Source organism: Lytechinus pictus, chromosome 14 (genome assembly GCF_037042905.1).
Source record: "Lytechinus pictus isolate F3 Inbred chromosome 14, Lp3.0, whole genome shotgun sequence".
NCBI lineage: Eukaryota > Metazoa > Echinodermata > Echinoidea > Temnopleuroida > Toxopneustidae > Lytechinus > Lytechinus pictus.
The window spans coordinates 11929595-11945539 of NC_087258.1; the positions used below are offsets into that span (position 1 = coordinate 11929595).

Below are 15945 nucleotides of genomic sequence, written 5' to 3' on the forward strand. Positions count from 1 at the left end.
TTATATCTAAACTCTAGGAGAAGCACAGGTATTGCGTGCCCCATGTCCAAGGTTGGAGTGACGAAATCTATGTTACGTGACTTCACATGACAATAAGGTTTTGGCAATGGTGATAGAATAGGCCTAGAATATTTATTGATACCTTTTTTTTAAAAACAACTCGGCTCGAGTGTTGAATCCCCAAGCAGTGTCGAACGCTGCGAAGATGGCAACTGTGATCTCGTTTATACTGAAACAAAAAAGGCGAGTTCGACACGGCCCGCGGACCAAGCACGGAAGTAGAATATACGTTACAAAATATGGCATTTTTTACCTAGGTCATGCGGGTTCGACACGGCTTTCTGTTTACACATGAACAAAAAAAAAATAGGCGAGTCTGACTCGGCTTGCGGGTTGAAACTAATGATTTTGACTGATCAAAAATGCCGTGTTCGACACGGCTCGCGGATCACACTGATCGCGTTTACACAGCATAAAATTGCCGTGTCGAGCATGACTCGCATGTCGAGCCCTCGAGCCGAGTCTCTGTGTAAAAACGGTATGAGTTGATTACACTTTTGTCCAATTCCTAATAGTTACTTTCCATGAATCTGAACTTGACCTTCTGTGGCTTTAACGTACCATAATAAAAACTACGCACAGAGTTTTCCAGTGACTTTGCATATGACTTTCTACGGAAATTGACATCATGATCAACAATTCAATAGTAGTGCGTCGTTGCCTTTAATCCACTGGCGTAAATCCCGAGGGGGATGGGGGATATATCCCCCCCCCCCCACTTTTCGAGGAGGGGGGGATGGCCTGTACAAACATCCCCCCACTTTTTACGAAAGAAATGAAAAAATAATTGTTTTATTGGTGAAAATTATTCCTAAAATACCGCTTAACAAATGAAACAATATTATTGAATCATAAAATGCAAATAAAGAGCCAGTTCACCATTTCCACTCTGCTCTTCATGAATTCCTAAAATCAGTCCTTAAAATGTCCCTTCTTCTGATCTGAATATCAAAAATTTCAGCTCGCGCTTCGCGCTCGCATCATTTGGTTAATGAAATACGTATGGTCCTAGTTAATTCCTACAAAGAAACCTTAGAATGCCCCACTTCAGGTCTGAATTATCTAAATTTTCAGCTCGCGCTTCGCGCTCGCATTGTTTAGCGAGACAGGTACCTATCATGATTACACAAATTTGATTATAATGTCCCTTTTTAGGTGTGAATATAAACAAAATTCAGCTCGCGCTTCGCGCTCGCATTATTTGATCAGGGAGATACATATCCGTTTAATGACATTGTCCTTAAAATGTCTCTATTAGGTCAGTATAACTGGCAACTGAGCACTCTTTGCGCGCTCACTAGCGCATTCACTCAGTGATTCAAAAATTTTGCTGGTGCCCCCCCCCCCCCATGCCGTGACCCACGGTACGCCACTGTGGACATATCAATGACAATTCCTTGAAAATCTAAAAACATGATTGCCAAAAAAATGCCAAAATATTTTAGTGATTCCCCCACCCATCAACACGGATTTACGCCAGTGCTTCACCCTTTAATCAATTGTATCATAATTTGCTCTGGCTAAACGTGGGCCGACTCAACTTCCCACTGTGCAGTGTACTATGCGGAATTTCCGTGAAAATGGTGCCGCGTGCAAAAAACTTAGAAAGAAACCAATTATATCCCTTTCATCCATAAATGGAATTCTGATAACTACAAATAAACTAGCAGGTCTTTATATAATGAAATTTAATCAACAGTGGTATCATTTTTCAGGAAAGGCGTGCCACAATCAGCATCATTCAAGCAAGAGGGTTACAGCGTTAGGATTTTTTAAGTGAGGGGATTCTTTATAATAGCACTGTTTGGAAAAGACAAAAACTGAAGTTATCGATCGCGAAAATGATGCCGAGATTGGCGCTTCTCTCTTTCGGCTGCTGTCTGGCAGCTATTGGTTCTATGGGAGCACCAATGATTGAAACAGAACTGCAAATGACGGTATGTTACTCGTGTAAATTCATTTCTTTATGTATTGAACAGTTGAATATTTATTGACTTAGTTGCAAAAGCCTAATATAATGACTGCTAGGGAGTGAAATTTAACACTCTTTGAATCACAGTGGTCATTTTTCCCTAATGAATGTAAATAATATTAATACAAGAACATTTTCAAAATGATTTTTCATTGGGCGTTCCAAAGGATGTTGAATTGCACCGCCTCGCAGTATCAAGGCCGACAGATTCCTTCACGAACACTTGCAACAACAAAAGTGTATAACATCTTTAATATCATGCATTAGATGGGTTGATCATTTTCATGTGCCATTTTTCTCATGATTATCAAATTTTTCACGCATGTTTAAAAAACAAGTCTTCCTTGTAACAAAATAAGTTTCAGCAATGAATATATTACACTTTTGAAATCAGTAATCAATTCTATATTTACATTCTTGGCAAGGAGAATTATTTTTAATAATAAACATTACCTCTTAAAACAAGATTCAAAAGAATAAGTGGGGAATGACATTATCAGCTTGCTCATTGCATGCAGAGAACTATATATTTCATCGAAACAATGCAAAAGTTGAAATGTCATAAATGCCCAACTTTGATGAAAATGTAAGTGTTTTGTTCGTCTTGTTTTACACTATCTGTTCGAATCACATAAATTTCAGCCTGGAATGCCCCCTTTAACTATTCTTTTTTTTGCATATTTTCCCCATTCAATTGATTGACGACCGTCAATAAATCATTTTAGCAACATTTTAAGATTCAAGAAATTTATTTCATTTCCATCACAAATATACACTGTAAAAACGCTGTTTAAATTTTTAAGCACTTCATGCGCGTTGTTTAAGCCCGTCACTCTAACAACTATTGTTTAAACTTTTCAAAAATCCGTTTAGACTTTGTAAACAACTGTTCAAACTTTTAAACAAGTTGTTTAAAAAGTTTAAACAATTCCAAAAAGTTTAAACAACTTGTGTTAGAGTGGCAGGCTTAAACAACGTGGTATTTTTATACTGTGTAGATCAAATACATATCCAATATAATTACGAATCGAGTACAGATCAATCAATAATAATTGTATAACAGCCTAATTTTATGTGAGCAATTCAAACAAAATAATGCCAAATTTGTATGGAAAGAATTAGGCGCAGCTTGTAGAGCATGGACCCCTAGGATATGAAAGAATGATTATGTAATAAGTGATTGAATAAATTTGAGGAGTCATTCACGGGGCCTTGGGAACGATTTTTTTGATATGGGGTGCTGATGTAAATTTGAAAAGATGCGTATCATAGTGGTCCCGAGAAATTTGAAAAAGGGGGTTTCAGTACAAAATTATGGTAATTTTGGGCTACATTTCCCCCTTTTAAACAACTTCCAGAATACTTGGGGGTGCTGCCTATGGAGAATAATACACACAGCACTCCCAAGGACATTCTGGGGGTGTACATCCACTTCCCAGGGCCATATTCATTCACATGTACAGAGATACATAATTAAAAACATGATAAATGTAGGTTGGGTTCACTCCCAAGGCCAAGACCCGTTTTCATAAAACTTGTTATTATAACAACTTTGCAATAACATTTTAAAGCTACTGAAATCCGTCAATCTGATTGGCTGAAAGTGAATTTGTTATAGAAATCGTGCATTTGTTATTATGACAAGTGTTAACACACTGGTTAATGAAACAGGACCCGGAAGAAATCATTAGCGAATCTAATCAACTATGTTCTTTGTATACAATGTTTTATTCATCGCATAGGCATCAGGAAATGACTTGCATGCGGTCATAATGATCAGATTTTCATTCACGTTTTTTTTTATGGCATTGACTTCATCCCACACAATAATAAGCATACTGAAATAATAACAAAACCACAAGGAGAAAATTAAGCAATTGCCATCTGTTCAAATCACATTGTTTTCAGTCTGGTTTAACCCGTTGATATTCAGATCGCTTTCAGTTGTTCATCGAACCGAGGGCTTGTGCTGACAAGCGAGCCTCGATGGGATGACTTCGTTATTTGTCAATGTGGGGGAGGGGGTGTTTTTAGTCTTTAATTCTGTAAATGGATGACAGCTTTGGGTTTGGGGAACACTGATCTCTTCAATATTCCCAAAACATAAAATGAAGTGAATATTTATTGTGAAATATCCGGAAGGAGAAATCTGTCGATCCTTTTTTAACACTGCTGCATGTCCTAACCCCGGCCCATGGGTATATACGAATTCTCTAGAAGCTGACGATACAGACGAGATGTAATATCTTGTCAAGTCAACTTATGTTTAGAAAGAAAAAGTGATGTGTCGTCATGATGAGAGGCATCTTGCCTAGTAGACTTATCAACAATAAATGTCGTCATGATGAGAGGTATTTTGCCTAGTAGACTTATCAACAATAAATGTCGTCATGGTGAGAGGTATTTTGCCTAGTAGACTTATTAACAATAAATGTCGTCATGGTGAGAGGTATTTTGCCTAGTAGACTTATCAACAATAAATGTCGTCATGATGAGAGGCATCTTGCCTAGTAGACTTATCAACAATAAATGTCGTCATGGTGAGAGGTATCTTGCATAGTAGACTTATCAACAATAAATGTCGTCATGGTGAGAGGTGTTTTGCCTAGTAGACTTATCAACAATAAATGTCGTCATGGTGAGAGGTATTTTGCCTAGTAGACTTATCAACAATAAATGTCGTCATGGTGAGAGGTATTTTCCCTAGTAGACTTATCAACAATAAATGTCGTCATGATGAGAGGCATCTTGCCTAGTAGACTTATCAACATTAAATGTCCTCATGGTGAGAGGTATTTTGCCTAGTAGACTTATCAACAATAAATGTCGTCATGGTGAGAGGTATTTTGCCTAGTAGACTTATCAACAATAAATGTCGTCATGGTGAGAGGTATTTTCCCTAGTAGACTTATCAACAATAAATGTCGTCATGGTGAGAGGTATTTTGCCTAGTAGACTTATCAACAATAAATGTCGTCATGGTTAGAGGTATCTTGCATAGTAGACTTATTAACAATAAATGTCGTCATGGTGAGAGGTATTTTGCCTAGTAGACTTATCAACAATAAATGTCGTCATGGTGAGAGGTATCTTGCATAGTAGACTTATTAACAATAAATGTCCTCATGGTGAGAGGTGTTTTGCCTAGTAGACTTATCAACAATAAATGTCCTCATGGTGAGAAGGTATCTTGCCTAGTAGACTTATTAACAATAAATGTCGTCATGGTGAGAGGTATTTTGCCTAGTAGACTTATCAACAATAAATGTCGTCATGGTGAGAGGCATCTTGCCTAGTAGACTTATCAACAATAAATGTCGTCATGGTGAGAGGCATCTTGCCTAGTAGACTTATCAACAATAAATGTAGACTTAGCAACAATAAATGTCGTCATGGTGAGAGGTATTTTGCCTAGTAGACTTATCAACAATAAATGTCGTCATGGTGAGAGGTATTTTCCCTAGTAGACTTATCAACAATAAATGTCGTCATGGTGAGAGGTATTTTGCCTAGTAGACTTATCAACAATAAATGTCCTCATGGTGAGAGGTATTTTGCCTAGTAGACTTATCAACAATAAATGTCGTCATGGTGAGAGGTATTTTGCCTAGTAGACTTATCAACAATAAATGTCGTCATGGTGAGAGGTATTTTCCCTAGTAGACTTATCAACAATAAATGTCGTCATGGTGAGAGGTATTTTGCCTAGTAGACTTATCAACAATAAATGTCGTCATGGTGAGAGGTATTTTGCCTAGTAGACTTATCAACAATAAATGTCGTCATGGTGAGAGGTATTTTGCCTAGTAGACTTATCAACAATAAATGGCGTCATGGTTTGAGGTATCTTGCATAGTAGACTTATTAACAATAAATGTCGTCATGGTGAGAGGTATTTTGCCTAGTAGACTTATCAACAATAAATGTCGTCATGGTTAGAGGTATCTTGCATAGTAGACTTATTAACAATAAATGTCGTCATGGTGAGAGGTATTTTGCCTAGTAGACTTATCAACAATAAATGTCGTCATGGTGAGAGGTATCTTGCATAGTAGACTTATCAACAATAAATGTCGTCATGGTGAGAGGCATCTTGCCTAGTAGACTTATCAACAATAAATGTAGACTTAGCAACAATAAATGTCGTCATGGTGAGAGGTATTTTGCCTAGTAGACTTATCAACAATAAATGTCGTCATGGTGAGAGGTATTTTGCGTAGTAGACTTATCAACAATAAATGTCGTCATGGTGAGAGGTATCTTTCCTAGTAGACTAATCAACAATAAATGTCGTCATGGTGAGAGGTATCTTGCATAGTAGACTTATTAACAATAAATGTCCTCATGGTGAGAGGTGTTTTGCCTAGTAGACTTATCAACAATAAATGTCCTCATGGTGAGAAGGTATCTTGCCTAGTAGACTTATCAACAATAAATGTCCTCATGGTGAGAAGGTATCTTGCCTAGTAGACTTATCAACAATAAATGTCGTCATGGTGAGAGGTATCTTGCCTAGTAGACTTATCAACAATAAATGTAGACTTAGCAACAATAAATGTCGTCATGGTGAGAGATATTTTGCCTAGTAGACTTATCAACAATAAATGTCGTCATGGTGAGAGGTATTTTGCGTAGTAGACTTATCAACAATAAATGTCGTCATGGTGAGAGGTATCTTTCCTAGTAGACTAATCAACAATAAATGTCGTCATGGTGAGAGGTATCTTGCATAGTAGACTTATTAACAATAAATGTCCTCATGGTGAGAGGTGTTTTGCCTAGTAGACTTATCAACAATAAATGTCCTCATGGTGAGAAGGTATCTTGCCTAGTAGACTTATTAACAATAAATGTAGTCATGGTGAGAGGTATTTTGCCTAGTAGACTTATCAACAATAAATGTCGTCATGGTGAGAGGCATCTTGCCTAGTAGACTTATCAACAATAAATGTCGTCATGGTGAGAGGTATTTTCCCTAGTAGACTTATCAACAATAAATGTCCTCATGGTAAGAAGGTTTCTTGCCTAGTAGACTTATCAACAATAAATGTCGTCATGGTGAGAGGTATTTTCCCTAGTAGACTTATCAACAATAAATGTCCTCATGGTAAGAGGTATTTTCCCTAGTAGACTTATCAACAATAAATGTCGTCATGGTGAGAGGTATCTTGCCTAGTAGACTTATCAACAATAAATGTAGACTTAGCAACAATAAATGTCGTCATGGTGAGAGGTATTTTCCCTACTAGACTTTTCAACAATAAATGTCGTCATGGTGAGAGGTACCTTGCCTAGTAGACTTATCAACAATAAATGTCGTCATGGTGAGAGGTATCTTGCCTAGTAGACTTATCAACAATAAATGTAGACTTAGCAACAATAAATGTCGTCATGGTGAGAGGTATTTTGCCTAGTAGACTTATCAACAATAAATGTCGTCATGATGAGAGGTATTTTGCGTAGTAGACTTTATATCAACAATAAATGTCGTCATGGTGAGAGGTATCTTTCCTAGTAGACTAATCAACAATAAATGTCGTCATGGTGAGAGGTATCTTGCATAGTAGACTTATTAACAATAAATGTCCTCATGGTGAGAGGTATTTTCCCTAGTAGACTTATCAACAATAAATGTCCTCATGGTAAGAAGGTATCTTGCCTAGTAGACTTATCAACAATAAATGTCCTCATGGTGAGAGGTGTCTTGCCTAGTAGACTTATCAACAATAAATGTCCTCATGGTAAGAAGGTATCTTGCCTAGTAGACTTATCAACAATAAATGTCCTCATGGCGAGAGGTTTTTTCCCTAGTAGACTTATCAACAATAAATGTCCTCATGGTAAGAAGGTATCTTGCCTAGTAGACTTATCAACAATAAATGTCCTCATGGTAAGAAGGTATCTTGCCTAGTAGACTTATCAACAATAAATGTCCTCATGGTAAGAGGTATTTTCCCTAGTAGACTTATCAACAATAAATGTCCTCATGGTAAGAAGGTAACTTGCCTAGTAGACTTATCAACAATAAATGTCCTCATGGCGAGAGGTATTTTCCCTAGTAGACTTATCAACAATAAATGTCCTCATGGTGAGAGGTGTCTTGCCTAGTAGACTTATCAACAATAAATGTCCTCATGGTAAGAAGGTAACTTGCCTAGTAGACTTATCAACAATAAATGTCCTCATGGCGAGAGGTATTTTCCCTAGTAGACTTATCAACAATAAATGTCCTCATGGTAAGAAGGTATCTTGCCTAGTAGACTTATCAACAATAAATGTCCTCATGGCGAGAGGTTTTTTCCCTAGTAGACTTATCAACAATAAATGTCCTCATGGTAAGAAGGTATCTTGCCTAGTAGACTTATCAACAATAAATGTCCTCATGGTAAGAAGGTAACTTGCCTAGTAGACTTATCAACAATAAATGTCCTCATGGCGAGAGGTATTTTCCCTAGTAGACTTATTAACAATAAATGTCCTCATGGTGAGAGGTATCTTGCATAGTAGACTTATCAACAATAAATGTCCTCATGGTGAGAGGTGTTTTCCCTAGTAGACTTATCAACAATAAATGTTCTCATGGTGAGAGGTGTCTTGCCTAGTAGACTTATCAACAATAAATGTCGTCATGGTGAGAGGTATTTTCCGTAGTAGACTTATCAACAATCAATGTCGTCATGGTGAGAGGTATTTTGCCTAGTAGACTTATCAACAATAAATGTCGTCATGGTGAGAGGTATCTTGCCTAGTAGACTTATCAACAATAAATATCCTCATGGCGAGAGGTGTTTTGCCTAGTAGACTTATCAACAATAAATGTCGTCATGGTGAGAGGTATTTTGCCTAGTAGACTTATCAACAATAAATGTCGTCATGGTGAGAGGTATTTTGCCTAGTAGACTTATCAACAATAAATGTCGTCATGGTGAGAGGTATTTTCCCTAGTAGACTTATCAACAATAAATGTCCTCATGGTAAGAAGGTATCTTGCCTAGTAGACTTATCAACAATAAATGTCCTCATGGCGAGAGGTTTTTTCCCTAGTAGACTTATCAACAATAAATGTCCTCATGGTAAGAAGGTATCTTGCCTAGTAGACTTATCAACAATAAATGTCCTCATGGCGAGAGGTTTTTTCCCTAGTAGACTTATCAACAATAAATGTCGTCATGGTAAGAAGGTATTTTCCCTAGTAGACTTATCAACAATAAATGTCCTCATGGTGAGAAGGTATTTTCCCTAGTAGACTTCTTAACAATAAATGTCCTCATGGTGAGAGGTATCTTGCATAGTAGACTTATCAACAATAAATGTCCTCATGGTGAGAGATGTTTTCCCTAGTAGACTTATCAACAATAAATGTTCTCATGGTGAGAGGTGTCTTGCCTAGTAGACTTATCAACAATAAATGTCGTCATGGTGAGAGGTATTTTGCCTAGTAGACTTATTAACAATAAATGTCGTCATGGTGAGAGGTATTTTGCCTAGTAGACTTATCAACAATAAATGTCCTCATGGTGAGAGGTATCTTGCCTAGTAGACTTATCAACAATAAATGTCCTCATGGTGAGAGGTGTTTTGCCTAGTAGACTTATCAACAATAAATGTCGTCATGGTGAGAGGTATTTTGCCTAGTAGACTTATCAACAATAAATGTTCTCATGGTGAGAGGTGTCTTGCCTAGTAGACTTATCAACAATAAATGTCCTCATGGTGAGAGGTATTTTCCCTAGTAGACTTATCAACAATAAATGTCCTCATGGTGAGAGGTGTCTTGCCTAGTAGACTTATCAACAATAAATGTCGTCATGGTGAGAGGTATCTTGCCTAGTAGACTTATCAACAGTAAATGTCGTCACGGTGGAAGGAATTTGCCTTGTAGACTTATCAACAATAACTGTCGTCACGGCGAGTTACGTTAGCGTTATTTACTACGTATCACACCATGTCAACACAGAGGCGTAACGATCAAAAATTTTTGAGATGGCTAGATATGGCGTATCGCGTAAAATTTATTAAAATATTTTGGCATAATATTAGTAGAATGATACCATATTTCACCATTCTATGTTTCCTTTTATACTTTTTTCTTGATCGTGACCCCCCCCCCCCCCCATCTGTACGCCACTGTGTCGACAGATCTCTATTTATAAGTCGACCTGGCAAAATGACGTATCTCGCCATGTCAAAATGTAGGTTGTTATAGGGTACCGAAGTGTGACGTCATCAATTTTTGCACGTCAGCGTTTTTGATACCATATTTTTTGTAGAGCAAATTTGGTAGGAATCGGGTTATGGGCCCCTAGATATGACCTTATGAATACATGGGGCTGATTTCATGTATTCATGAGGTCATATCTAAGGCCCCCATGGACCGATTCCACCAAATTTTGGTAGTGGGCGTTTTCCATCGTGCTCTACCAGAATATGGTATCAAAAATGCTGAAATGAAAAAAAAAAATATGACGTCATCACTTCGGTACTCTATAAGTTAACTTCCTTTAAACGCATGAACGCGTAACAGCTGCTCTGCCTAAGCCAGGATAATATTATGCTGCATTAATGTAGAGTGCTTAGAGACTTCTGATAAAGTAAGTGTTAAACGCTATATAATTATATAAGTAAGTATAGTAATAATGATTATTATTTTGCATATCAAATATATATTTGTTCTCTTCAAATTACAGTCATTCTTGAATAAATATGGCTACCTTAAAGACAGTGACATGGTAGATGGTATGCCAAAGAATGAAGAGGTTATGAGAAGAGCCATCATGTACTTCCAGAAAATGGGAAATATTCCAATGACAGGTAACATTCATATAGTATTTTCTACTTCTTCATCATCTTCTTATCATTGGTCTTCTTCTTCTCCTCCTCCTCCTCCTCCTCTTCTTCTTTTTCTTCTTCTTCGTCCTCTTTTTCTTCTTCTCATCATTAATATTATCATTATTATTATTATCATCATTATTACTATTACTAATATTATTATTATCACTATCATTATTATTATTATCACCATCATCATTATCATTACATGTATTATCATTATCCAACAGAAATTTCCTGTGGGTCTAATATAATATTTTTGATGGTCCAATAGAGGTTTTCTGTTGGTCCAATAGATTTCTATGGGTCCCATAGATGTTTCCTGTGGGTCTAATATAATTTGTTGGTGTAGGTCCAATAGAAGTTTTCTGTTGGGCCAATACAAATTACCTTTTGGTCCATTAGATTTCTTTGATAATGCATGTCGTCCAGTACTTCTGTCACCTTATTTCAATTTTTTGCTATCATTTCCTTTTTTTTCTCTAAAATAGTTTTCCTATTATATTTATCACATTTTACTTTCCCATTTTATAATATTGTATGTTTGTACAATCGAATGAATTTCCACATTTAGTTAATATTTATTATTTTGCCTTTTCTCAATTGCTTAATATGAATTATTTTTTCAACTCGCTATAGGGGATCCACGCTCTACAAGCAATGCTTTTTAGTGGATCCCCTCATTTCCATTTCCATACACGTTTTTTTACTGTTTATACAAGCTTTTGTTATATAATTATGTTCAGGTAAAATTGATTTTGTACTCGTACTTTGATTTTTATCTGTATTTGATTTATATTTGTCATGGAAATGAAATAAACTTCTTGAATCTTGAATCTTGAATCTTCTATGGGTCCATTAGATGTTTTCTGTTGGTCCAACATAATTTATATTTAACCATCAGCATTTTTCTGTAGGTGGATGTTGCTCCAATAGATATTTTCTAATAGTTCTGTGGGTCCCATATTTCATAAACCATTAGACTCCAACAGCTCTAATATTATTATCATTATTATTATTATTATTCATTATTAGTATTGTTATTATTATATCTTCATTATGTTATATCGTCACTATCGTGTGTTGGCTCAGTTGGTAAAGCGTCCGTCTCATAACCGGGATGTCTGGAGTTCAAGCCACGGCCACATCAGAAAAAAAAATATACATTTAAAGATGGAGTTGCTGCTCTCCTGTTTGACTTTCAACGATGAGGGAGCAACGTTGAGCTGGCGCTACAGTGGCTGAGCACAAATGTTTTTTTCGGCGTATTTCTATTTCAGATTTCTTTTAACGACAAAATATGGATTTTTCATTATCATTACCATAATCATAATCATCATCACCATTTTCTTGATAATCTATATCTGTATATAGGGACTCTGAACAATGAATCTAAGGCTTTAATGAACACACCGCGCTGTGGAATGAAAGACATGGAAACATTTTCTTTGAGAAAGAAACGTTATTTAGCAAGAAATCCCTGGCCAAAGTCCGATCTCACGTGGAATATCCTTATACCAACCAATCAATTACCACAGTTAGATCAGAAGAGAATCATGCAAGATGCTTTGAAGGTAATATATAGTGCTGCTGCTGCTACTACAGTAGTAGTAGTAGTAGTAGTAGTAGTAGTAGCAGCAGCAGCAGTAGTAGAAGTGGTATTAAAAGTATTAGCAGCAGTCGTCAGGGGCCACGGAACGATTTTCAAAGTGGGGGGCTGACCATGCAAAAAAATCACAATCATATGGTCATTTTTACGTTTTTGTACACGGTTTTTGAAAAAAGTGGGGGAGGGTTGAAGCCCCCCCCCCCCGCTTCTGCGGCCCCTGGTCGTAGTAGTAGTAGCAGTAGCAGTAGTAGTAGTAGTAGTAGTAGTAGTAGTTGTAGTAGTAGTAGTAGTAGTAGTAGTAGTTATGTAGTAGTAGTAGTAGTTATGTAGTAGTAGTAGTAGTAGTAGTATTAAAAGTAGTAGCGGTAGTCGTAGTAGTAGTAGTATTAGTAGTAGTAGTAGTAGTAGTAGTAGTAGTAGTAGTAGTAGTAGTAGTAGTAGTAGTAGTAGTATTAGTAAAAGTAGTAGCAGTATAGTCGTAGTAGTATTAGTAGTAGTAGTAGTAGGTGTAGCAGTAGTAGTAGTAGTAGTAGTAGTAGTAGTAGTAGTAGTAGTATTAGTAGTAGTAGTAGTAGTAGTAGTAGTAGTAGTAGTAGTAGTAGTAGTAGTGGTATTAAAAGTATTAGTAGTAGTAGTAGTAGTAGTAGTAGTAGTAGTAGTAGTAAAAGTAGTAGCAGTATAGTCGTAGCAGTAGTAGTAGTAGTAGTAGTAGTAGTAGTATTAGTAGTAGTAGTAGTAGTAGTAGTAGTAGTAGTAGTAGTAGTAGTAGTAGTAGTAGTAGTAGTAGTAGTAGTAGTAGTAGTAGTAGTAGTAGTAGTAGTAGTAGTATTTGTTGTTGTTGTAGTAGTGGTAATAGTAACGGTTGTAGTACCTGGCCTAGTATCATTTTATTCCATAAAAAGCAACAGCCCCAGTGCGTTAAAACTGACTCTGTCGGTGCAGCGCGTATCAATAAAAATGATTACACTTTAAAAATCCCTGAGAATAGAAATATACAACTTGGGGTTAATTTTTGACACATATATTCTTGGGTTTTGGTCTCATCTATCAAACGAAAGTAAATATTTCGACAGAATATTACACTTGAGTGAACACTGTACATTTGTGTAAGCCTCGAAGAAATCGGTTTGCGCAGAAATGCTAATTTTCACGCAAAAAAAAATGTATGTCAAGTAAAAAGGGTGAAAACAAACTGACAGTGTGATACATTTCTTTTGCATTTTTAGCCAATTGAAATAAAACATGAACATTTGAATATTCTGTAACAACTTTGCCACCTAAATTCACATTCCAACCCGAGGTAAGCACAACTTTTTCCATTTTTGTGCCATCTGGATCTGAGGACATAGCTGAATGTAAACAAAATTTTATTTCAGACATTTCTAGCATTCTTTCACTAGGTTTTTTTATTATTTAAAGTTGGTTTATATTCCATATTTCATTTACATGTATAACTTGTTTCACCACACTTTTTTTCTAAGCTAGACAATGATAGACAAAAGGAAAATCAAGCCTAAGCCATTTCATATCAATCACAGCTGCTCCGTGTGAAGCAGAAGTCGTATCATCACCCTGGCCTCGGTGTGTGTGTGGAGGGGGGAGTGTGAAATGGCGCTATATATGAAGTGTTTTGGGAAAGGAAACAGGTCAAAAACGTAATACATAGCTCAAGTCCATTTGTTCTTCATGATCAACATAGACTTTTATTCATATAACTATTTCCAAGTTCTGCGCAAATTATTTTTCACTAACTTTTTCCAAAGTAAGTGGTACTCACTCCAGCGGAAAGATTTTTCGACAGTCATATCTTCATTTACTTACAGAGATCTGTATATCAATGTTTAAATGTGGGAAAAAATCAGGATACTTCAAATATATAATTTTACAGGATTATTTCTAAGTGTAAACTTTTTCGGAAAAGCACTGTAGAGTGTGTTAAAATTACACTCTATAGTTTGAACATAACACCAAAGGTGTTATAAAAATAATGTTGAAATAACACTATTGGGTGCTAACTAATACCACCAATATAAGTCCGGCGTCAAATGACTGGCATGGCCTTCCATTACAACGGGTTATAATCACAGTTTGTCTTTTGTGTGTGGTTACTATCCACAGGTTTGGAGTGATGTTTCTAATCTAAATTTCGACGAAGTCAACACTCAAGAACCTGACATCAGGATCATCTTTGCAAGGCGTGAACACGGAGATCCGGTGCCCGACTCCGCCTTCGATGGCCGTTCAAATGTTCTAGCGCATGCGTATTTCCCACAACCCCATCCACTTGGCGGCGACGCCCACTTCGATGATGATGAAGATTTCACGGATAGAACTAGCGACGGTGAGTTTAAAGATGCTCCGCATCATACTTTGAATGTTGCTGTATGCTGAATACTGAACTGGCAGATACTTGTGGGGCATTGCAAGAAACATGAAATCAATTGCAAGTCCATTGTAGGTCCCACTATCACTATAAGAGTTGCGATTAATCTGATCAATGGTAACTATGGAAAGCCAGCAAAGTCAACAAAAAATATATTGCATGTTTGTTCATACAATTTTCTAGATATGTATTTTCATAAATTCATCGATTTTCTTGACAATTTGGTGTCTTCTTTATTGTTTACAAATGAGATTTTGCAAATTTCCTGTAGAAAATATCATGATATGATTTTATTCTGTATTTGAATTCAAGTTATCAAATGAAAACTTCTTTAATACAAAAAAAAATAGTCACCACCGTAGTTTAGTGTGGTTTTAGTCAAATATTTATTACACATGACCATAATTCACTTGCACTTTTCACAATGGAGATAAATAAGAGAAATCGACAAGAAATTCCTTGAAGGAAATAAAGTAGAGCTTCCATTGCCCTAAGTGTCCTTTCATCATATTTTTTTAATGAACCAGGAACCAATCTTTTCCAAGTCGCTGCTCACGAGTTCGGCCACAGTCTTGGTCTCGACCATTCTGAAGTGGCGGGCGCCCTCATGGGCCCGTACTACAGAGGATACCAATCGAACTTCCAGCTCCACGACGATGATATCGCCGGTATTCGTCAACTGTATGGTAAGCAGTAGCGGCGAGATCATAATTAGGGCATACACGAGTTATTAATCTGCGCGCAATGCATTCTGGACAGGCGTAAGTAATGTGATTTTATTGATTGAAATAATTCATGAAAAATAGACAAATTGTTTGTCTATCAAAATATAAATGATCAAAACTAATTCCATGTTCATACTCTTTCATAATTAGGGTCTTTAGCATGTATGTATTTAATTTTAATCATTATCATCGGCAATGCAATTCCATTTTTTTTTCTCGCCGTGAACTGAAGGAAATTTCGGTTAGTCTTCTTTCAGGCTATATTACGTTTACTTCAGCTGGACAAGTACCTGAATAACGTGTCTGTTTTGTTGTACTATTCATTGTAATTACTGGCGGTGAGTGGTTCTTTGGGGTTCATTGAGGA

At 36.6% G+C, this 15945-nt stretch overlaps 1 protein-coding gene across 1 annotated transcript in view; it reads left to right on the forward strand.

The window, feature by feature from the left end:
- The first annotated feature begins 1693 nt into the window (after window positions 1-1693).
- The window catches only part of LOC129276242 (matrix metalloproteinase-16-like), a 29499-nt gene continuing 15247 nt past the window's right edge, over window positions 1694-15945 (forward strand). The window contains exons 1-5 of the mRNA XM_054912648.2: window positions 1694-1997; window positions 10720-10843; window positions 12236-12435; window positions 14589-14811; window positions 15381-15539. Coding sequence (XP_054768623.2) covers window positions 1902-1997; window positions 10720-10843; window positions 12236-12435; window positions 14589-14811; window positions 15381-15539 — 802 coding nt within the window. The 5' untranslated portion in view covers window positions 1694-1901. The remainder of the gene's footprint in view (window positions 1998-10719; window positions 10844-12235; window positions 12436-14588; window positions 14812-15380; window positions 15540-15945) is intronic.